We start from the raw sequence: 24,585 nt of genomic DNA, 5'->3' as shown, positions 1-24,585 counted from the left end.
ATAAAGTTTAGAGCATCTTGATCTCATTTCATAGCTGTTCTTTGAGCAGGAGCTTTGATTAGAGAGCCTGTGAGTTTCCTCACAACAAAAAGTTATCCTCTGAGCAGGTTAAATAACATTCAAACCCAATAATTTCAAAAAAAGGAATATGCACCCCTTACTTGATAAGGAAGCATAACTCTATAATAAACATCCAAATACTAAGATTTGAGTTTAAATTAAAATATGAAACATCCCAATAATTATTAACTTGAAGATTTTCCTTAAAGCCAAGTTAACAGTTCTGCCTGATTCACAAAGTACCTCTACTATAACACAACTACAATACTTAAGCTTGTAGAAGTGAGTAGTTTTAATACACACAGTGAAAAAATCTACTGAAGAGATTTCTATATACAACTTTTAATGAAAACTCAGAGAAAGAGCATGACCTAGCAGCGAGACCTTTTGGTTTTTCTTTGTTGTACAGCATTGGATTTACATGCAGCATTATTAAATAGTAGCCTATCTAGACAATAACATATCTAAGATATAAGCATCATTCCAATTAAGTCCATTTTCACTAAGGCAATGAGTCAAAATTCCCTATTAAAAACTTGCTTGAATACAAAAATAGGAGTTTTAACTAACAAGCAACAAACATACACATATATGTTGTCTGATCAAAACATTATGCAATAGAAATCCCAAGTTTACGTATTACAAGAAAAAATGAGGTAACAGGTACAAGTCATGGTTGACAGGAAATTGAAGACTTTCAAAGTTTGTCCCAGAAGAATCCTCTTATATTTTCTTTCTGAAAATGTGTTTTATCAGCTTCTTAAGGTGCCAAAAATGGAATAAAGCTTGTTATAAGCAAACATATTCTCTTCAAGAGTGAAAGAGCAAGTTCAACAGTTATCAAAAAGCAGCACTTGCAAAGTTCACCAGATACACTATTCAGCCTTAGACTATAATTCAAATACTAAAACTGAATAGTTTTTATTAAAAATTTTAATCCTCATGATGCATAACAGACAATTCCTGGTCATGTGAAAACTTTAAAACTCAGTCACATCTGAAGTAGTTAAAAATTTTTAGCAACTTTTTTTCTCTCCAAACCCTACTTTATGATCAATAGTTTTCAGTTGGAGAAAAACTAAAAAAAAAATCACAACTTGAAGAATGTGGAAAAGATTTTTTAAACAGGAAATACATCTGAGGAAACTAAATTTTACTTAAGAACAGAAATATGTAGATAGAACAAAAATATATACTTTTTAGTCGTAATTATTTTAAACATTAGATTTGATTACCTAGATTCTGCTAGAAAAATATCTTCTTGGACTAGCTGTTGTTCAGAAAAGGACTGATCAGTGTCTCAGACAAGACTCCAAAGAATTCTAATACCATGTTTAAGCTACATTTTACTTCCATTTGTCCTGGCAACATTTACTCATGACAGCAGTCCTCAGTCTATAGTATATTGTACGATGTGGGAGTTCACAATAATATTACATAGTTGTTCAACATTAACATAGCTGAAAAAAAGGCAAGATATTGAATTACGGGAGTTTATCTTCAGTGCAAGACTTGTAACTGTTTAGTACACTTATCTCTCAAGCAGTTGATCTGAGTTACACTGCTTTTGAAGAGCATTAGGATTTTCCAGATGAGAATTAAACTGAAGCAACTAGACTTCAGCACTGTTATGCTCAAGGGATATCAATGGAATTTTAGACATATTCTGGAGAACGTTAATTTCAATTCTCACAACTATTTACTGAAATAATAAGACACTTGAGTTCTAGTAAAACTCTGGTGACTCAAGTAATGCTGATTTTTGGGGTCAGAAAAGAACTATAAATACAAAAGTAGTCTACACTTAGGCTGCTGAAATAACAGACCTCAGCTGTTTATGCTACAACATAAAGGGCAGAAGAAAACATGTCTGGCCAGCAAAGACATGTTATAACAAAATCCAACTGAACATTTTTCAGGTGTTCAGGTTAAAAATGACAAGCAATAGGATATAAATTAAAGCATGACCTTCACACCTGTGATTTCTGACCTTTTCCACTCCCGTCAGGCTCTTCCAGTTCATACAAGGACATGAAACCCCTTACCTCAATCACTGTTTTGACAGTAGCCCCCTTCAAACCTTTAGCCCTCCCTCTCCTCTGCCACAGAGGCACCTGCCTCTGCTGTGCTCGACAATCCTCTTGGCAGCAACAGCTCTCACCTGGCCAGCCACCCCTGACACACAGTACTGCTCACCTCATCCTGCACATGAAGATACAACACTTGCCCCATGACTGCACAGGCTCCTTCTGTGCCACCCCACACCTGCTTCCATGTGCTCCAACCCACACTGAACACCATGCCTTTTCATCCTTCACACAATAAGTATCTAGTGTTAATGTCAGAGCAGAACGGAGCTTCCACATTTATTGAATAAATGAACTTGCTATGGTAGTGTTATTTCAGTGCAGTGTAAACCAGCCTGGGTGACTCTCACATGCCCTGCAGCTAAACTCACTGTAGGGAAATCCACAATACCTTTTCTTCTGAAAAGCACCTAGAGATTGACCAGCAACTTCTGGACTAATGGCAAATAAGTGAAAAGAAATGCCACAAAGAAGGCAACACTCAAATGCCCTTGCAGCAGTACCGTCCTCCCCCAGAAGCGCTGACCGAACTTTACCTTTGCTGAAATGTAGGATGCAGAAGGAAAAGGCTCAGGATCAGCAGAAGTTACCAGGGTGCACAAGGAAAGGGCTCAGTTTAGCAGCTCTTCTCCATCACACATGGAGTGCCACATACACACCACATCATCAGAAAGGCAGGGAGCAAGGGGAAGCACAGTACTTTTCTGTACTCCAGACACATGAGAAGTCCAGGGAGTCTCCAGTAATCAGGGTGTAAGGTTTTAATATTTTTCTTTTTAAGTCAGGGCAAGCAGACTGCCTGCAGAGAGCACCCTTTCAGACAGCACAAGCAGCCAGATGCGTCTACCTAGTTGCCAATTTATTATTAGGAAAAGCCTCTATAAAAACATGCCCATTTAACCAGGATTAACACAGTCCTGGAGGCTTCACTTTCCATCTCCTTTGTGCATATGTTCATGCATCTTTATTTATAATAAATAAATAATATTTATTTATAATAAAATCCTTACCTATTCCAAAAATTACTTTATTTCAAAGAGGTTTATAAACTTGGGGTTTCTTCAGTAATAGCTCCCTAACAAACTTGAAGGTATCCTTAGCAAGACAAAACACTGGTGTTTTGAGAATGAACAAGAAGTAAACCTCAAAATGCAGAGTTATTGTTGGAAATTAATTCTAGCTAGTGATATCTAATAGGACAAGAACCTAAAACTAGGCACTTACACTGCGTACATTAAGTAGATAGAAAAAGGCAATGAATGTAAAAGTTTTGTAAACTCTATTCTACATCGTTAAAAATGACAACTGGGTAGTTTCAAAAGTGTCTTCATTCACGCTCAATGGAGAGTAAACTTAGTTACTACACTGGCATACCAGAAAACATATTTGCATATGCAGAACCAGATGGGAAATCTTCAAACTATCATTTTTTGATAAGAGCAAACCACACTATTCATGTGTGGACTTTATCACAACTCCTTTTCACAAAAATATTAATAGAAAATGTCAATATTCAAACAGTTTAAATGAACTTGTTACAGAACACAGATAGATCTGCAACATTTGTAATACTCTTTCAACATGCACATAGCATTGTCACAATGCACCATTTCTTCTGAAACATATAATACATGCACTGGTGACAGTATAAAAATAAACAGAATCACTCTGTTAAAAAAAATAGTGTAAGAGGGTTTTTCTCATTTGAAAAATGAATATTTTTTTTTCCAGATGCTTAACAGTATTATTCTCTTACAAAAACTGAGATGTTCTGCACAATTTTAGTTTCACTGTGCTCACTTTGAATTGCATTACATATCTGAAGTGTTAATATTCCTCAAACTTTGATGAAGAGCTCTTAAACTCTATTTAGGCTGAATTACACAATGCTTAAAAAAACCAAACCCTAGTATTTCTAGCTGTGTTCTAACTTTATTAAATATTTCACTTACTCTCCATGGTCCCAATAAATTATGCGTTTTATTGAGAGTGACTCCTTTACAATTACTTCTAATAGGCAAGATATATCCATTGTAACTTGCTACTTCTATAATAAAATAATAAGTCCTACCTTTCTTAAAGAACAGAGCACAGCATTCCTAGTGCAACAAATTAGAATTCAGTTTGAAGTAGAGCCACATTTCTCTCGTATTTTGAAAAAAAGTTGAAAAATTTTACAACTGTCAGAGAACTGTTCAATTACAGCCTGCTTTAAACTTCATAATCCAAAAATGCTGTAAGAGTCCCTTTTCTTCCAAGAACTTGTCCAGTCCCATCAGCCATTTAAAGAATGTGTACAAAAATCATTTAATTGGAATATTCTATGAAGCAGGTAATTTTACTAAGATCTCAGACATTGAAATACTGATTCCTGTTAAAGGGACACCTACACTAACCAGTGTTCAAGGGCTGATTGGACTATAATGTTTCCCCAGATCTCATTTCAAGAGATTTTTCTCTCTCCTTTTTTTCTCTTTTTTTTTCTTTTTTTTTTTAATTAAAAAAATATTACAAATCCAAAAGTGAGTCCATTTTTGGGGTGAGATGTGGGTTTGCTTCGTTTCCCCAAACAACATGGGAGAAAGTCCCTTTAACAAGGAAAGAGATAGGTATCACTTAATCAGGATGTGGGAATGGAATCTGTACCTATGGGTAAATGGCAATGCGTTCTGGGTTGGTTCAGCCCTTGGTTCTGAGTTCTGCGTCACTTCTGGCATCGCTCGCTCGTCATCTGTCCCGTTAATACTTTCTGGAGTTAAAGGAGACTGAATATCCCCTCCAGCTGATTCCTTAAGTGAAACAAACAACACATTAAAATTACAAACTGACCTGCCCAGAAAGGCTATGTGCATAAAAGCTCTAACATTCGTTCTTAAACAATACACAAATTTTAGGTAGCATTAATATGATGTTCAGATTTCCAGCATCCCTCATGGTCACATTTCATTTGTAGTTCATACAGAAGTACATTACCAAAAGATTCACATTATCTTGTACAAAACACAAGTGACCTATGAATTCTTTACAAGATCCAACCTTCCACTTAGTACAGACCACCTTGTTACCTGGAATTACATTCCACCCTCATTCTGATACACAGTGGGTGACTCTCAACACTCAGAATTCTTGTCTCATACTTTACCTTCTAATGCAGTGAAACAAACAGTTCTGGTATTTGTTTCAAAATCTAGCTTTTGCACTGTTTATTAACCAAAGCGAACAGTGCGAGGGCCATTGGGGGTGTGTTCACAGTTTCACCTATGAGCCATCTGCAAAGAACACTTGCTCAACAAAGTGCAGGCAAAAATGTTCATAGGCATGCTAGCCTGGCCTAGCTTTTGCTACTCATGGTATTATCTGGGAAGGAGAATACTCCAGATATACCCAGGTGTACACATAGCTATTACTATGCAATTGGCCATCCAAAGAACTTATTGGTTGCCTCCCAGCAGAAGGCTGGGAGTTGCTGTGGTTTTCATTACCCTTCATCACACCAGCATGTACATTTGTGTGTACATTTAAGTGTGGAAGAGAAGAGAGTTGACAAAATAAAGAGGCAAATAAATTATTCTATACAAATGGCATGGTTTTGTCTTCTGCTACTACTACTACTATTACTGATATTCTTGTCATCATCCAATAGGATAGACAGTTCCCATTGACAATAAATGAAAGACTTTCTGGATCTAAAAGTTTTTCTTCTATTTTCTCTTCTTTTCAAACAACATTATTTATGCATTCTAAAAAATTACATACCACACTATAAAGAATTTGGATGGCTTGTACCTTTAAGATGAAATTCCTACACTATTACTTAAATACATAAAATCAGAGCCTACTTATTCAAATGTTTCAAGTTTGAATGCACAAAAATTATTTCAATAGAAGGAAAAAAATGTGCAAGTTCCATCTAGGCTTATTTTTCAGACTTCTAATAGGCATGAAATTCAAGTAACAAAAACTAAGGCAGACAAACATCCCAGTCTACGTAATATCTAAAGGATCATGGTCTGCAAATTCATGAACAGAAGAAACATCAGTTCCTAGTGTGTGTCTCTTCCACAAAAAGTACACATTAATCATCACAACTACACCTGCCTGATAAGTAATTTATTTGCAGACAATCCTAACAGAGCTGATTATGAACAAAGCACCAAATATAATGGAAAAAGCCACTTACACAGAAAAGATTTTTCATAAGTATTTACAAATAATATGTTCCCATTTTATATTAATTAGAGAAGTAAAAGTATTTTAGGAACATTTTGTACTCTGTAATGAACTTTTTATTTCATACCATTATAACTTCACATATCCAATCCAGATTTTACAAAGTTGAGGAAGACATTGTGGTATTTAGTATTTAAACATTATAGTGGGGTACTCATCAAAAGACATATTAAATGTCAACATCTTAAAAAAACCCCACATGCACTTACAAAAGAGTCCTTTAAGTAAAACAAGTAGACATTACAGCAGAGCTCAAACCAGCTTTTAGTGATAACTAAATAAGGAGCAGAAAAAAAAAGGAGTTGTCATTGGTTCTAAAATCATGAACAAACAAAAACAAGTCCAGCATGTTCAGTTATTGAGTATTATACTGTCTTCTCAGTAAGTATTCCATACACTTCCCTGGCACAGCTATTCTTTATAGTGCTTCTCTGTACTGGCTGGCAATGGCATAAGTCTGCTGGCTAGTGCTACCCTAACACATATGAAGCATTTGTTACTTCATAGAAATTCACATAACTACCCAGAAAGCGACTTTTTCACAAGCTCTAAGTAAATTTTGAACTTCTACAGAGAAAAAGATGAAAAATTATAAATCCAGGTCATTTTGCCAAAACCAACCCATTTCTTGCACTAAATATTAAGTGATTATAAAACTTTTCAGGCAATAGCTATTCCTAATAGTTTGCATGGGAGGGGCTCAGAATCACGGACAAGACTATTTTGACTAAATTTTCCGCCCCACAATTTCAGAAACTAAAAGAAGTCTTAATCTGAAAAACCTACCAGAGTACAGCCACGCTCAGAAAAAAAACTGAGGTTCAGATGCCAACTGATTGAGGTGAAACCTCTCAAAGACTGATGGGGTGCAACTGCAAACTGTACAAACTGCTCTATTTGTTTCTGTACTCAAACCTAATTAAGATTACTTTTAATAAAAAAAAGGGTGGGGGTAGGTGGACACAATTGTCAGGCTATTGCTTCCTGCAGCTCAGTGAACTCCAGATCTAAGTGTAAGTGTACAGGAAAGCTTGTAACTGAGAATAGACCATGGGTGGCTTGCCACTGCAAGATCCATGAGTTTATGACAAGAGCAAAATAATTCCCTATATTACAAGATGGATCTGGGAAACAGGAAATGACAGAGCAGGGGAGCCAGTATTTTAGTTTTATATAAACATGGTAAGAGGATTCCAAGTTTTTATTACCTAAAGCTCACTTAAATGGATACCAGATAGTATAGCTATGTGCATAGGTGGTCTTAGAAGTCCCGAAATAGACAGCTTCTTTCTAGACCAAAGACTCCAGACATACCAGATATGGATAAGTAGTATGGATAAATAGTACCAGATGTGTACTACTGTATGAATCCGTCTTCATACAGATGGGTTTAAATTACAGGTTCTCTGACTCAGAAACAATGCTTTACTGTTCATCCCAAGAAAGCCCAACACACTCAAAGGGACTTATATATAACAAAGCAGCATCTCTCTATTAATTTGGTGGTCCAGGCCACTGTCTTTCTCTGAAAAAGTTCCGTTCTCCTTACAGGCAAGGTAAATGGTGATTTTATCTGTTACCTGATATTCTGGAAACTTAAAGCAAAGCCTGCTGGTAGACAGGCAGAGAACAGGCAGTATTAAAGATAAAGGGAGAATGAAGAGTTTAAAATTAGCAGCAGCATTGCTGAGGGGAACAGGAACTCCTGCTATTAAGTAACTGCAAATTAGGCTGTTTATGGTTTTCTTCCTACTATGTGTTTCACACACTGAAAAAAATCTGAAGAACATGTTTCATCAGATGAAACAAAATATCCAAAAAGCCCACACAACTTCTACTTCCTGACCATTGAGGCACTTTATAGGAGCAACACTTTGCTAAAAGTTCGTAACACCTGAGAGAAGCAGCCTCACTTCAGTGGACTTCAGGCAAAACTGCTCTGAAGTTTTAACATGGCTTGAGTCTGCTAAATATTTGAACTCCAAATACATATCCAATTTCTGAGATATTTTTGCTGTTATTTCTTGCTCTCTATTTCTCTGCAGTTTCCCAAGTTTTTGCAGGGCATTCCAAATTGAAACTCACATGTACCAGTTGTATTTGCAGGCTTGCATCAAACAATACTGAACAGCAAATGTCTTGTGCAGTGTTTTGTTACATTAGTTTTAGAAATATCTCATAAAGATTCAACCTGTAAGGGCATACAGAGGCAGAAAAACGTACTTTTACTCTTTTAGAATTGTGTAGTAGAGAGGATGGAAAATGTACCATATCCAGTACTTGAATTAACTGGTAAATAATCAGGACATTTTTTAAAGCTGTACCAAGAGAAATAAAACATTCTATTTAAGCTTTAAGTTCGATGTGTGTATTTTCCAGTTTTGATGGGCTGTATTTTCCTACTTATTATTAATTTAGTGCCAAAACATATCTGAAAATCCAACACTGTAGAGGGACTGATCCTTTTAGATAACTGAGTTACCATTACAGAGTTCATATACCTCCCAAAGTCCTTCCTGTCAAAGCTCCATTAAAAAAGCCGGGTTTCTGCAACGCCTTGACTGACCACTAAAAATATCTCCTTCCTCTTTTACTCTCCCCCTCTGCAATGGCTCTCTATGCAAAAGGGAAAAGAGAGCTATAAAATGATTGAAAAAGACAACAACTGAATTGTTTGCCTTGCAGCCACTTTTTGGTAGATGATGAAAATGAGAGCAGGTGCTCTTTCAAAGGTCTTCATGGTCCCACCTTCCCTCCCTAGCACCAAGCACTCATCCTACTCCCAGTCATAAACCCATCTGAATGAGCCCAGTGCCACAGAAGTGCTGGAACTTGCCATGATGTCATCGCTTCTTATCTGTTCTAAACTCTGAAGTTCTTGATTTGATTCCTTTCTCTCTAGGGAACTAGTAAGTGAAGACTACTATGCTCATGTGTCAGCACTTGCACTAACTGTATTAGTCAGAATAATACGCCAGCTTATCAACACAGTGAAAAGCCAAGAGAAGAAAAGTAAGGCCTGAACAGGAAATTATTCTTAAGTGTGCCATAATGAAATTGCAGCCCTCAACAGGCATTACAGAATCATTCAGTAACATTTCTGTAACTGCCTACAGTATAAAATGTTAGGTTTCAACTGTAAAAAGAACTCTGTGCAGGAAAATGAACAATATTAATAGCTCACACAGTTTAAGATAAAACTTTAACCCTGATGAGCTGCTAGACAAAAGCATCTTGTCTCTGAGTGAATAGCTCAAATTTATGTCCAAACCAGGTAATAAGTCACTCCATTTGACAGTGTCAGATTTAACTTCTGAGTCCAAAATATTAATCAACGTGTCAAAAGAGAAGCACAGCAGTTTTTTTGCCTATAACATTAGGTAACTTGAGGCCTGGGCGAAGCACTTCACTGTTTCTAAAGTCAAGTGTATATAACTGACAAGTGTATAATATTGAAATACATACTTCCATTGTCTCTGTGGAATTTATCAGAAATTTAGAGACAGTCAAACTCATAAAACCCCCTGCCTTATTTTTTTCCCATTTCAGTGGAGCAAGCAGTTTCCTATTAACAGCTAAAGCCAGCCTAACATTTCGGCAAAATGCCTACTGGGAAAACAACATGAGGCTTATTCATTGTGTATGTTCTGATTTCCACTGACTTCTCTTGGTAGGACACCAGATGTAGCTTTCTGGTAGCAATAAAACTATTTGTACAGCATGCTGCAAACTGCCTGCCATCCTTACTCCATCAAAGAGCAGGAGCCTCTTACAGTGCAAAGCACTGAAGAGATACACTGATTCAATGAAAAAAGACTTCTCAGAAAAAAGATACAGCTACATTAAGTCCTCTCAGTTCAGGAATCCCTGCTGTAGTTCTAAAGCTGTTGCATTCTCCAAGAGAAGGAATTACCTTTGTCTTCACTACTGCTTAAAACAAAACAAACAGCTAACTGTGTCAAAAACCTTGGGCAGTGGGAATACAAGAGAGATGGGGCAAAAAAGCCCCAAGGTATTTCTTTTTTCAAAGCAAATTCAAGGTATTTGTAATTAATTTTAGACACGACTAATGTAAATGTGAATATAGTAACTTATTCTCTGATTAGGCCTAGATTAACCCAGTTCATATTTTGAGATACCTTTAATAAACTCTTCCTGTACATCATGGCTAACAGTAATAAAACTCCAGAATCAGCTTGTGAATCTATCATCTTCCTTCAACACATTTCACAGGAGAAAACTACACAGTAGGAAATAAGTAAAAATAGTTTGCTGTTTCAACCTTTATTTTTGGTGCACTGATCGTTCTATGAAAGTTATTTACAGTGCACCACCAGAAGTCCTGTGGATACAATAGGAAAAAGTACAAAAAGTGTTTAGTATAGTTCACTTATATAACCATGTTTACTCATTTTCTTGGGAAAGCTGAAATAAAGGAAAAGGAATTTAAAAAGCACCCAATTTTATTTTAAAGCAAGTCCCTTTGACTCTTTTGCAGTATATATTAAATGTCTTTTTAAGATTTCTTGACACTTCTTGCTGACCAACGAGAGGATTCACAGTAAGTGAGAAATGCCCTGTTAATTTTTAATACATATGTATGTAAGAAACAATACAGTAGGTAGCACAGATATGAAATATTATGCTTGAATCAGGCAGTAAGACTCACTTGAGAGGGTGTACTTGTTAGCTCCATCTTTTCATGGGATTTTTCCTTTGCTATTCGTGCAGCTTCTTTGAATTCCTGAAATTTTTCAGCAAACTGAAGGTACATATGTTTAAAGAATAAAAAAAAGAAAAGAGAGTAAGAGTAGGCGTGAAATAATACATTACATGCAGAACAGAACGCTGTACTTTGCATTTCACAAAGTAAAATTCTGTCAGTAATTTTTAAAAATTTTTCTCCTTATTAGACACTCATTTAAATGACTTACAGAGTGACATACCTTTCAGGCATAATACACACTCTTTATATGTCAGGAAAATGACAATGCAATGAAGCATGATCTGTTGCTGGTAGTTTTAAAAAACTCACCTCAGAGATGGCTAATAATAGGGACAAACTGCCTTGCACACTTGCTTTCAGATTCAGGTTTTACCCTCCTCAAAAAACAAACAATCTGCTTCTGAAGCCTAATGCGGTCACCATGAGCCTGGAGAGCTTTCAGTGTACTTTGCTCTTTCATGACTGAAACTGAATCCTTGAATACTGGTTTCTTCCCAAATTTTAACTGCATTTATAATTTCAATAGCTAATCAGAAAAGTAACAGTGGAAATACTGTGTTCATGTCTAGAACGGTCATTGACATCAATCAAGTTAAAGAACAAATTCATTGAACTAGAACTGCATATACTGAACACTAAATCAAGAAATTGCACATGGAACTGCCATATGAGGCTTTATTTCTATGCTACATGTACCACTTCCAGAAAATAGCTAAACCAGCAATTTAGAAATATATGCCCCCTTAAATTTGAGAGATTAAATCAATTTGTTAAGAATAGTGTCATGGGTTAGCAAGCATAGTCCCGGAGGTGATGCTCTTGCAAAGAGGTGCTTACAGCTCCCCTATGACCTGACAGAACCTATCAGCTGGCCAGCTTGAATTTGGACAATTTTTTAAGCCACTTAAAGTTTTGACTGCCTCTGTGGTCCACATTTAAGAATGGACAAAGCCAGGGGGAGGTCTGTCTCATTTCCAGTGCTGGGACAGGTAGCTGCGGGGGCCCTTACGGGGCCTGGCGGGCCCAGGCCAGGCCCTGCTCGGGCTGGGCCGGGCCACAGCCATCCTGGAGCCGATGGGCCCTGTTCCACCTGCGGCCCCCCCAACCCTGCTATGTGCAGACAGAGGAGCCCCTCCCCCCTCCAGTGCGGCCAAGATTCAGCTGAAGCTGCCCCGCTGCCCAGCAAAGATCATGTGACCAACAGCGATAAGAGAAATTTCAGCTGCAAGGCCTAGGTGAGATTAACCCTTTTAGTGCTGTGAAGAGCTGAAAACCTGAGGGAGGAGAAAGAGGAGATGCTTAAAGCTGAAAATCTGTTGTAAAGCTATGGGGGTGATAGACTATGAAATATCATTGTTGTAATTTCAGGAAAGCATGGGGGGTGGAGCGTTCAAACTGTACTTGTGAGCAAAAGCACCTGTACTGGAATAAGCAAATGCTGAAGCAGCTGTAATTTGATGAGAAGTTTGAACAAGGAGAGATGGAAGTGATGAGGACTCTCGCTCCAAATCGGAAGGAGAAGACCTCAGTTCCTAGAGATGCTCACAGAGATAGTCCTAGAGATGAAGATGAGGAGGACCCTTGTCTCCCAGGGACAGGGGGAGGGCCTCTGTTCTTAGAGATGAAAATGCTCCCAGAGATGGGTGAAGAGAACTTTTGTTCCTGAACAGCTCAACCTTAAAATGGTACCCCAGTAGCTCAAGATTGGACCCTCGAAAGCAGTTGTGGGAAGACCTGCAAGTTGGGGGAAGGGACTCTCACATGATGCAAGCAGAGAACCAACTTGGGCGGCTGGCTCATTGTGATACTTGAAGTCATGAGAGAATTTCTTGTGGAGATGGTCTCCATAGAATGAGCAAGAGAGACTCCTCTTCCCAAATGAACTGAACAAGGTTATTATGGAAGTGGTAAACAGATTGAACATCACAAGGGTTGTCTTTTACATTGTCAGTAGGAGTAGGGAGGAAGGTGGGGGGCAGGAGAAGTGTTCTGAAGGTGTGGTATGATTTTAATTTTTTTTTTCCCCTTCTTTTAGGTCTGTTAATGAACTTCTTTATATTCTTTCAAGTTTTGTGCCTGCTTTGCTTTCTCCTAATTCTTATCTCACAGAAGGTAAACAGTAATGAGTATTTTGGACCAAACCACTACAAATACGGCCTGGTTTCTCTGGCTAGGAAAAAAAAATGCCTTCACAGTTCTCATCTTTCCACTACACTAATTGCTAAACTAGCCACACATTTGGTTTTGTGTCCTACTGCTTTTATACAGAACATTATCTTATTATGATCAGCTTAAGAGTGAAATGATTCTGCAAAAATATCAGAGCTTCTAAATCTCTTTGGCAGCAGCATATAAAGAAATTGTTTTGCACTCAATGTATTTAGATGGTACAAAGGCTACCTTTTGCGTGGCACAACCTCACCAATTATTTTAAATCAGAACTTCACTTACTATGCAAGACCTAAAAAATTCTTACAGTCTATAAACCTTCTCCTAGCAGGCTACTAGTATTTGAGGAAATTTAATTTCTCTCCACCTGTATCCTGTATTTCACATTACTTGAAAGTTTATTTTTCCTGAAAGTTTAATCCAGCATAAAAAAAAAAGTCTCAGATTATGAAATTGGCAACAGATCACCAGAACCAGATGATACTTTTTTAAGACTTGTGCCTAAACCTCAAAATCTCATGGGTAACCTATTACTTAAATCAGCTTTAAGACTAGAGGATTGTTAAACGGCAAATATGATGCTGAGGTTTGGAATAAATGGCTGAACACAAAGGCAGTAAATATGATCTTCTGTATCACAGCCACAGAAATGGTTAAAAAAAAATATAATAGACAGATCAACAGACAGCATTCTAAGAGTGAGCCAAGGCCAATTTAGTGGAGATTTTCACAAATTACCTAGAATTCCTTGAGATAGTCAGGTGACGGATGATAACTATCTCTTGAAAAAAATTCCTGAATAACAAAGATGAGGTCTCATGCTATGGAAGGAGAAGTTCTCTGGAAGATCAAGTTTTTAAGGAAAAGATGAAAAATTGTGCATGGAGACTACAAAAGGCTGCTTCCAGCATCCATGGTGGCATTTCCCACTTAAGTTTTATGGAATGAATCAGGTCAACTAACTCAAGAGGGTAAGACAGCAAACCCTAAAAGGAGTATTTCTTCTCATACATCAGGATTCAATTAAAAGCATAGACATATTTTGAATGAGAAATTAGTCTCAGTTTTTCCTGAAAGTGAGGGGACATTCTATTTCTCCAACTGCAGCAGCAAGAGGGACTCTGCTAAAAAATCGTGGTCCTGTGAATATTCTCCAACATAGTTATCTTTCAAGTATCACCAACATCTGATGGAGCAGTCTTGAAGTGAATTTGTGGTCTAACGTATTAAGGCCTAGAAGAGAAATAAATGTTTAATTAATTTTCCTCTATGCTGTTTGTATGTGAAGTTCATTAGAGTGACATTACTTTTCCCTCAGACAGTCTCGCTCCACTAATTCCTAGTCACAATAATAATTCAGAAAAGAGGTTGCCATTGTTGCACTCTACCCTAGCAATTAGTTCAGAAGGACAAGGGCATGTGAACAAAAACTAAACAGTACAAAAGTCAAACGTACTATAATATATGCAGACAATGATGTGAGAATAAACAATTTACTTTATCTGCTCTGATTATTTGCATCATTAAACTGCGGAAATCGGTCACAGACTAGATCAACTTTTTCTATGTGGTTGCAGGCTGCCTTTTGCTCCCTGGAACTTAAAACATTTAAAATCCTAAAGCGCTAACTGTATCAGAGTGCTCTGGTAAACCTGGTTATGATGCACAGAAGCAAGAGTAAGTAATCTGAAGGAGAGATAAAACAAAGAGAATATAGACATGATTTCTCTAAAGTTACAGGGCATATCTAATTCAGCTCTTCTGATTCCCAACCAAACATATCTACCAGCTCCAGTGGCTGAACAGCTTCTAGTCTAAAGAAAAAATTTCTTTCCCCATCAATATGTTTATCATTTTTTTAAATAACACTAAAAGTTTTATATTTAGGAATTTTAGTAGCAACAATTGGCAGTTGCAACTCACATGAGTATCAGTTTAATAATTAAGATATAATACGACAGGAACAGTGTGCTGAAAAGGGCACATAGATTCACCATAATCTTCAGAAAAGGTCTGTGACTGTATTTTCCTTAATAAATTTGCTTATTCTCCAGAAAACAGAAATCTGAGTAGCTGATCAGCAAAAAAAAATTATGAAAAAATGTCTACTGTAGCCTTTCAGACTAATTTTTCAACAGCAATATAGAGCTTTATGTCAAAGGCATATTTAAAAGTCCTAGACATCTGCTTGAGGGCAGTGAAAAGAATGGGATTGAAAGAACTGTAATTCAGATGACAGAGGGAGGGCAAGAGATGAGTTGAGGACAAAGAAGATTAAAAAAAACCAACATATTTTCAGTGGCAAGGATAACCTAGTGTTTAAAGTCAGGCAAACAGAGTGTGCATGACTACAGCAGGATGCTTAGCCTTCAAAGAAGCATCTGTGAATAAAAAAACCAAGCTAGTCTATGAGAGAAGTAAACTAGATTAGCATTTGTGCTAAAGCCATTGAAACATTAAGAAAAGTTATTACCATGTTGGTAAGCAAGTGCTTCTAGGACATACACACCAAATTAACTGATGAGGTTTCCAAGTTCACTGACGAAAGGATAGGTGTGCAACTGCACACGCAATACCAGAATCATTCAGAATTTCCTGTGTTTGTGCTGCTTTGTGGAAAGGAAAACCAACTGATTATGAAAGAAAGAAATCTTACAAGTTTGACACTTGCCCAAATAAAGTAGCTGTACTGGGTCTCATTTTAATGTTTCTTTGGCAGGCCATGCTTATCCTTGGATAGTGACAAGTACTTTCTCAAAAGAGCTGTTACAATTACTCTTCCTTCAAATACCTAGCCACCATTATTCCTTACTTAAAGATGTACTATGTATTCGTCTTATTCCACTTGGGTGCCCAAATCTTTTCTCTATTTAAAATATGAAAATTTTCTGCTTAATATAAACACAAGTTCTTAAACTGAACTGAAATTCCTCATCTGAGGAAAAATCACACTTGTCCAGGTTCCTGGACTCATATACCTGGGCAGTAGCAAAAACAAGTAACATAGAAAGGATGCTCAGAGGAGCTATGCCATCAGTTTGAGAAACAGGGATTACTGCTTTCCTTGGAATGAGGTCTATTTCCTTCCTGCAGAAGTAGACTAGAAAAGAAACTTATGTATGGTACATACGGCTTTAGCAAACATTTCAACTTTTGCATTCCAATGGAAAACGTATTTTTCTTTTACACTGAATATATTTCCCACTAGCTTTACTTCAAGGCTGCAAACTTTGAAATAACAGTAATTTGATGCACTACATAGTAGAGAAGTGAAAGTAAATGCAGCTTAAAAGACAAAAATGCATCTGAAGACTACCAGCAGTTTTTTCCAAGGCAATCTAAATACACAAGAAACACCAATCATTTACTTCTTTAAATTCTATCATGAAAACTGTAATGGAGGAACAATTTTTAAAAAAAGAAAAACCTAACAAATCTGTAATTAGAAAGCACTAACAACACAAAGTGTAATATGCTTTAATCTCTCTCCCTTTCTCCATCAGTTAAAAGAAAATTTGCGGATATCACACTTAGTCTTAAGTTTTTCCATTATAAGGACATTTCCATTACACAGAACATTTTTTCGTAAATTATTTTTAAATAACAACAGTAGTGGGTACTGGGTCAAGATATAGTGAGCAGGAATAAAATACACTTAAGTAGCTTCACCAGCTGAATAGCTGCCACTGGTCATACTTACTTTTGAAAGGTGATGTTCAGATGAAAATCCCAAGCCATAGACTGTATTTGCCCTGCTGTCTGCCCACTGGCCAAACTTCTGAGATGTTTTAGTAAATGTCATGTTGGGGGTGATGGTGCTGTTTATTATTGCCTGAAAAAGGTAATAATTATAAAAAATTAGTTTTGTGGTCTTGATTTTTCTTAAAGACAACTCATAATTGAAAATGCCAATATTGTAGGCAATTATCTGAATTAACCAAATGAGACACACACTGGGAACTAGGAAACAGTTTTCTAATTCAATCCCAGCTAAAATTGCAAAGGCATATTTTTGCATACATTCTGTAAAAGGAGGAAAAGCTGGGGAGGGGAATAGGCATCAATTTGCAATTGCAAGCAATCTTTTAAGTTCTTTAAAGTATCGACATATAAGGACTATCAAAGACCTTTTTTGTCTCACATTTGTATTTCTTTGTCCCCTAAGGCAATGGCTCTAAAGTTGCCTGGTGATCTCCACTGCTGCTCTCCCCCCACCCCCTTTGCATATGAGATTCTCACCAAAAAACACTCAATAAAACAAAGGAGCACATTTTCTTTTTAAATTTCTGTTCTACAAGAGTCTCTTTCCTTTACACACATACAAGCAAGGCATACAATGGCAGGGTCATACACCAACTACAGAAGTGGAGCTACTCTTGTTATAAATTTCTTCTCTAGTTCTTGTTCTTGCATATACAGGATGCAAGAACATCATCTTCTAGCACATAACTTCTGATAATACAAAACACAGAATGCAATTATTAGGTGATATGCTGGTTCTACTAAAAGCAAACTGAAGTTTCACCATGGATTTCAACAGTATTTCCATCATGTTAAAGAGTATGTATGTGAAGCACTAACTGTACAGATGTGAAGAACATGACATTATTTCTCAGGATGATGACTGAGAAACTTTAACATCACAGAGACCAAGTAATGCTCTCATAAGACCAAGATCCTCTAGAAGTCAAAATCAGTCTATACTACTTGAGTGATATGGACTTCTGGATTGATATCAAAAAAAGTTATTTTTAAAAGTTTACTTTGCACCCTTTGCTTTTGCTGAGAGATTTGGGTACCACTGCAGCACAGCTACCATCAAACTAACATTTTCTATGAATTCTAAAGGGGAAGCCTGAAAAAATTAAAGCTGAGGGGCCCGCTGAGCTCACAAACAGCACCTTATGTTCATATGGTGATTCTCAGATGGAGCGGTGGAGAGAAGTATTGCAAGAAAGTTCAGAAGAATACATTGTATTACAACATGTAGAAAGACAAGCAAAAATACTGCAGCACAGATAAATTTAACAAAACCCTTTCTCAGTGACTTTGGCAGCTTCACTATACTCACATTAATTAAGATGAGCAAACCTGGACATAGCCAATTCTCTCTAATAATCTTTGCGTCTAAATGCAAATTTTGCCTACCATTGTAGGCAACTCCTTTAAAATTCTGGAATGCCTGAAAACTTACATTTGAGCTAACAAGCCTCATCAGATCAAAGACAGGATTTGTTGTGTGACCAGAGAATGGAGAACCATCTCAAGCATTAATTGTTCAAAATACATCCCTCAGATTTTCATTAAGAAGCTGCTCTGTGAAGCCACTGGTAAATGAAACATTATTCTCCTTTCTTTAGGCATAAGGTTCAGAGCCCAGAAAAAGCTATCAGACTTCTATGTGCACTATCACCTCCAAGTCACCACCTAGAAAACAGCTGTCTATACCACAGAGGACAAAAGAGATAATGTGAGACAGGTCTTCTCAGAAAGGAGGTGCTCTGAAACTCTTTTTCACTTTTATGTTTCTTGTCTTCTTTCCCACTGTTAGTGCTTGGAAGCCCACTTTTGAAATAAGCAGGCGGAAGCCCAGAACAGAGCTGTGCAAGTTCATTTAATGCCCAATCTCACTTCCTGTGGAAGCTGTCAACAGTAATATGTTTGAAATTAAATATCCTGGGGAGTGTGTAGAACAGATTCTTCCATGCAACTCGAGCTCTAGCTGTGTTGTCTAGTCTGCTTAAGCCCAGGCCCATCCATTGCTTGATTAATTGCAACTTGCATCACATATTTGAGAGCATGAGTATTATGTCATGGACATGATTTCCTCAATTCAGAAGAAGACTCCGATGCCAGAGAGTTAAGACCTCAAAGAAAAATGCAGGTTTAAAGCCTTCAAAGCTGCCATTTCCTGCAGTGACAGCAACATAGCTAGTTGCAGCTTAACCCAGTGGAAAAACATGGGAGTCCACTGTCCACATGACTGGCTGCAGCACAGAGAACCTGGTGCCTGGTCCAGAATGGGACAGCTCTTTTGACAGCAGTCTGCATTTGGGCTGGGTTATAGCAACTGTCAAATTGCTTTCTTGCAAGAGAGAAAGGTAGGAAGAAAACTTCTTAAAAATAATTGTGTTGAGAAAGAGTTCTTCCAATAGAGAAAAATAAAGAGGCTTCACTTCAGTAGACAGCATTAGTGCAAAGATTGGGAAGACTACATTCAGATCCCAGTGATTAAAAAAAAAAAGCTCTTTCATTAAATTTACCAATTTTACAAGGAAATCAAGGCTTTCCATCTTCTCTGTATTAAAAGCCTTGGTATTCTAGATCTCTCACATGCAAAACTGTGCCTTTAAAAGTATAATGCTAGAGCATCTTACAAATACAGTCAGCGTCAGCTATCTCTGGAAAGAACTAGATAGCAAACCTTCATATCTTTACCTTAAAAAAAACCCCATTTATTTTCAAAATCAAAATTTATAATTAAGCCTGTCTCATCCATTCAAATAGGTACTGCTTTAACCGCTCTCCTCTAGTCCAGATTTCATTGCAGTTATAAGTATAGCAAATGTCAAATATTTCATCAACTTTTAAGAATGTTGTTTCTAGAAATGAACAAGAAGATCTTAAAAACAGAACAGAGTCAATCTGACAGGCAGACATTTAGCTTTTGAAGAAAACTGACTTAGTTATCTTCAGGCTTTTTTGGAATTATAAAATAGCTTTCATGTTTTCCTTTCATATTAGTTTATCTATGAGAAAATAGGGCATGTGTCTGAGCTGTTTGTTTTACCCCAACAGCTGCAAGATATATAGTAGTGGTCAAATATGATTTTATCTTGTGCTGAAATTAATGGGAAAAATAATTTAAGATACAGAATTGTTTAACTTCTTCAAAGGAAAAGCGCTGAACGCTTGTGCTTACAGGTCTTACCTAAAACCTTTATCGAGCATTTAAAAGATTGTCACTTTAAACTGAGACAGGGATTAAAATAAAAAGATCATCTACTGCAGTAACACTGATGGGAGACAAGACTGAGTAATAACATATACAAGGTTCATGGAACCTGCAGACTGGAAAACCACTCTTTCCCAGAGTCTTCTCTTGTTTTAGGTGAACATAAAATTTTAAGATTTTTTTTCCTACCTTGTGTCTGTGAAAAAAATCAGAGACTTAATTAGTACAGCAAGAACCACACCACACTTGATGTCCTTCCTTTTCTCAGAGATGGCCAGAGACTAATCAGAAAAGACAGTGGGACTCGGAATAATCCTAACATCTGTCTGCACTGTTCCTGGAGAAATAATGGAAGCTTTGTTCCATCACCCAGGAGAAAGAAGTACTGAAATACATTTTTCCAAGGAACTCTGAAATCAGTATATAATTAATAAGAACTGAAAGCCTTAGCAACAACTGCTCAATGTTGTCATGCCATACTACATAAGAAATCTTATTTTTCAGGCTTTCTCTTTATTTTGGGACTGGTAGAAGGAAAAGGTCGCATAAAAGATATTTACTCAAAAGGTCAGAGAAACCAGATTCAAGTTCTATCAAATTACTTGCATCAAGATTTCTTTGACATGGGCAACAGGGCTCCAAATATTGCACATGACTATAAAATATGTAGCCTGTACACTGAACAACTTATGGTCCTTAAACATTTTTTGTACTCCAAATAGAGGGACATCCATCATATCTGGTGTGAGGTATTTCAAGAGGAGATTGCAGCTTCAGAAAACATGACACAGAATGCATCAAAAGGAAGCAGAAGTTGAGTCTGTAGCACCTGTCTTGGCTAAATCTCAGCACCTGAGAACTGAGCAGTCACATGCACATCCTTCTCTCCACCATACAAATCCAAACGATGCTGTAAACCCTGCCAGCACCCAGGTATACAATAAAATCTGTCTGGTTCTGTTCCCTCTAAGGGAAGAGCATGACAGCTTCAACACCAGTAGAGTCTGACAAGTGTTTCTGGCAACATGTATGTTGTCAGTAGTGTTACCGACACCCAGCTATATGCCATACATCAGAGACACTCTCTGGGTGCACTCAAACTTAAAAATGCTTTATATTTGCATTTAACTCTTTGTACATACCATATTGCATATGTACAGACATGCTAAAAAAATACAGGGTTTTAAGTAAAAATAAAGGAACTCTCTGGGAATTATGCTGGAAACACACTTTAAATTCTTCCATGTGTCCCTCTACTATTCACCTGTGTATGTTTCAGAGCAGTGTTGTGAATCTTTGAAAGAATGGGACTTTCTTAATGATGACTGGGATTCTAGGCCTTCATCTAAGACTTGGATGAAAACATTACTAGGATTGCAGCACCCACAGAGTAAATAAAAGTGATAAACTGTATTATCAATATACCTTGCCAATAGTACTGAATGTAAAGGGAATGCTGCAGTAGACAAAAGAACGACTAAATAGATTAACAACTACTTGACAATTTAATTCAGCAGGTACTCAGCAGGAGATGCAGCATCGGGATGAAGGCAGAGGAACCCCAGTGGATATCAGAATAAGGATTTTGTATATACTCCAGATCAGTTAAAGCACTACATTTTATAACTGGTAGTCTTGATTTCATACATCATCTAGTCCCAATCCCAGTGTCTTTATTCATAAATACTGATTCAAAAGGTATTTTAATTATTTGACAGAACTAATGGGATCATTTGAAGGAAGGCTGAGAAGGAAAAAAGCAAAGTAAGACCTAAAGTTGGAAAAATTCTGGTAGGCTCTGATACCAGTCTCAGCCGCTTGAAGCAGGGATTTTTGACTATGAGATCAATTTCCACATACTTCTTTGTGATAGAAATTCTCCTTTTACATTTAAAATAGCAATACTCTAGATATTTTTAAAAATGCAGGGTAATAATTTTCAGCTTTCAATAAGTAGTCATAAAACACTCTCCGCCATGCTTTTAACAGTTCCAATCATTTTTAACTGATGCATCTCCAAAAGCTTCAAATGAAAGTCTCTGGAAAGGATCACAACTTTTGATTACAGTCCATATATCTTTAATGCCCTTAGCGCAGAATTTTCTGCTACACTGTTTGTAAAGTTACTGTTATTATAGCTACTTGGGTAGAAACAGTCAAAGATTTTCTGCACATCGAACTAATTTCTTAGATAACACGTCTTACAACAGCAGCAGCTCAGCACAATATCCTTTCTAGTTAAAACAGAGAAAAAAAACCAAACCAAACCAACCAACCAACCATAAAAAACCCCCACCAAAACAAAAATAAAAGCTTACCATTTCATAAAAGCTTACCATTTATTAGGCAGGCTTTATTAGGAGGCAATCCTCGCATTCTCTACAGCAAAAGTTGGAAGATTACACAACAAAGGATTTACTAAAGGATTATGGCCACTGAACAGATGTCCTTCATAATGCTGAAGCTAATTATATTGATAAATGACTGAGTACAGAAATGAAAACGTTATTGGAACCCTATTTGTACTTTTTGTGCAAATATTGGTGTTTTTAGCCTTCTCACAGCATTAACCAAGGAACAGGTCATCAATTCAGCAATGGTTATTGATGTCAATACAACCGCATGGAAAACAGAATTTACAAATAAACACTTAAAACATATAATGAGGCAATGTTACCATTTTAACACATCAGTAATCTGTTGGTCAGTTAATGATACAAATATATGAGAAGAAATACGAAGAACATCAAACCAGAAAATAATAACAAAAATGTTTCACACAACCAGGTTTTCTGAAATAAAATTTACCTTTGAGCCATCCAAACTGATTATCCTGTAGACATTTCTTGTGCTGTCATAGAAGTAGGACACAGTAACAGCATGCTTGCTGGTGGGAACCCAGTTCTTCTTAGTGTTTGGGTCAATCTGGAAGACATGAGCTCGGGTGCTGAAGATGGGTTGTTCCCTGAAGGATAGAGAGAAGAAGTCATGAATCTAATTTGTCCATACTATCACTGCACACAAGCTATCTGCCAGTTATGCCCATCAGGATGTACACAAGTAACTCTGCATGATAAACCTTGCCTGATGACTTCTGCATGTGTTGCTGTGTAGAGCAGGTAAGTTTGTTAATACATATATACAAGCAAAATGTAAGCCTTCTAAGGCAAATATCAGCACCCAGTTGTGGAGTCAGATAAATAGAGACATCTCTAATATAGATTCAGCCCCATCCCATCATCTCCCCTGCTCTTCACTGCCCATCTATCCCTTTAAACTAAATGGCATTAATACCTGTGTAACTTCATCTCATTACACCACACACTGTAGAATGTGCATGACTTCAAGTCCACTTCTTCTCCAAAATCTTCTAACATTCTGATTATTTTCATCAATTTTAGGCCATAATCTGGATCTGAACCGGCTGATTCAATGCAATTACTCTAAAACCAACATTAACTAAGGCCAGGAACATGTGTTGTGAATCCCTCATTCTTTGGAGCTTTACACCTGAATGTATTTATGCCAACATTAAATAATGTATAAAATAAATTTTAAATTGTAAATTGCTTAGCAAATAAAATTATATGAGGCAAAAAACCCCCTTATTATAATTTAGAATTTACAACTGTTTTTCCCCATGAACACTACCAGGATGTACAGCATTGCACAGAAATCTAAAAACATTTTAATATCACTAAGAAGGTGATAAGATGGCCTTCTACAATGGAGTGACTGTATCAGTGGACAAGGGATAGGCTGTGGTTGTCAGTTATCTGCACTTCTGTAAAGCCTTTGACACAGTCCCCTACAACATACTTCTCTCTAAATTGGAAGAGATAGATTCAGTGGATGGACAGTTTTGTGGATAAGGAACTGGTTGGACAGCTGCATCTAGAGGGTAGTGATCAATGGCTCAGAGTCCCAATGGACATCAGTTTTAATATGTTCATTGACAACATAGAGAATGGGACTGATTGCACCCTCAGCAAGTTTGCACTTGACACCAAGCTGAGTAGCGCAGCTGATGCACTTGAGGGATGGGATACCATCCAGAGGGACCTGGACAAACTCAAGAAGTGGGCCCATGAAAATCTCATGAGGTTTAACACTGTCAAGTGCAAGGTGCTGCACCTGGATCAGAGCAACCCTGGTATCAGCACAGGCTGGGGGATGGACAGATCAGAGCAGCCCTGCCCAGAAGGACTTGGGGGTGCTGGTGGCTGAGAGGCTGGACATGACCCAGCCATGGGCACTCACAGCCCAGAGAGCCAAACGTGTCCTGGGCTGCATCCAAAGCAGCGCGGCCAGCAGGGCCAGGGAGGGGATTCTGCCCCTCTGCTCTGCTCTGCTGGGAC

The 24,585-nt window shown here is 37.4% G+C and overlaps 1 protein-coding gene across 1 annotated transcript in view; it reads right to left on the bottom strand.

The window, feature by feature from the left end:
* Positions 1-24,585, bottom strand: part of HOMER1 (homer scaffold protein 1) — a 102,159-nt gene that overhangs the window by 48,313 nt on the left and 29,261 nt on the right. Inside the window, exons 2-5 of the mRNA XM_039566791.1 lie at positions 23,036-23,192; positions 16,973-17,104; positions 11,047-11,139; positions 4,794-4,936 (exon numbers count right to left, since the gene is read on the bottom strand). Of these exons, the coding sequence (XP_039422725.1) occupies positions 4,794-4,936; positions 11,047-11,139; positions 16,973-17,104; positions 23,036-23,192 (525 nt within the window). The remainder of the gene's footprint in view (positions 1-4,793; positions 4,937-11,046; positions 11,140-16,972; positions 17,105-23,035; positions 23,193-24,585) is intronic.

This window comes from Corvus cornix, chromosome Z, assembly GCF_000738735.6.
Source record: "Corvus cornix cornix isolate S_Up_H32 chromosome Z, ASM73873v5, whole genome shotgun sequence".
In the NCBI taxonomy this organism is placed as follows: domain Eukaryota; kingdom Metazoa; phylum Chordata; class Aves; order Passeriformes; family Corvidae; genus Corvus; species Corvus cornix.
This window is presented reverse-complemented; position numbering and strand designations above follow the sequence as displayed.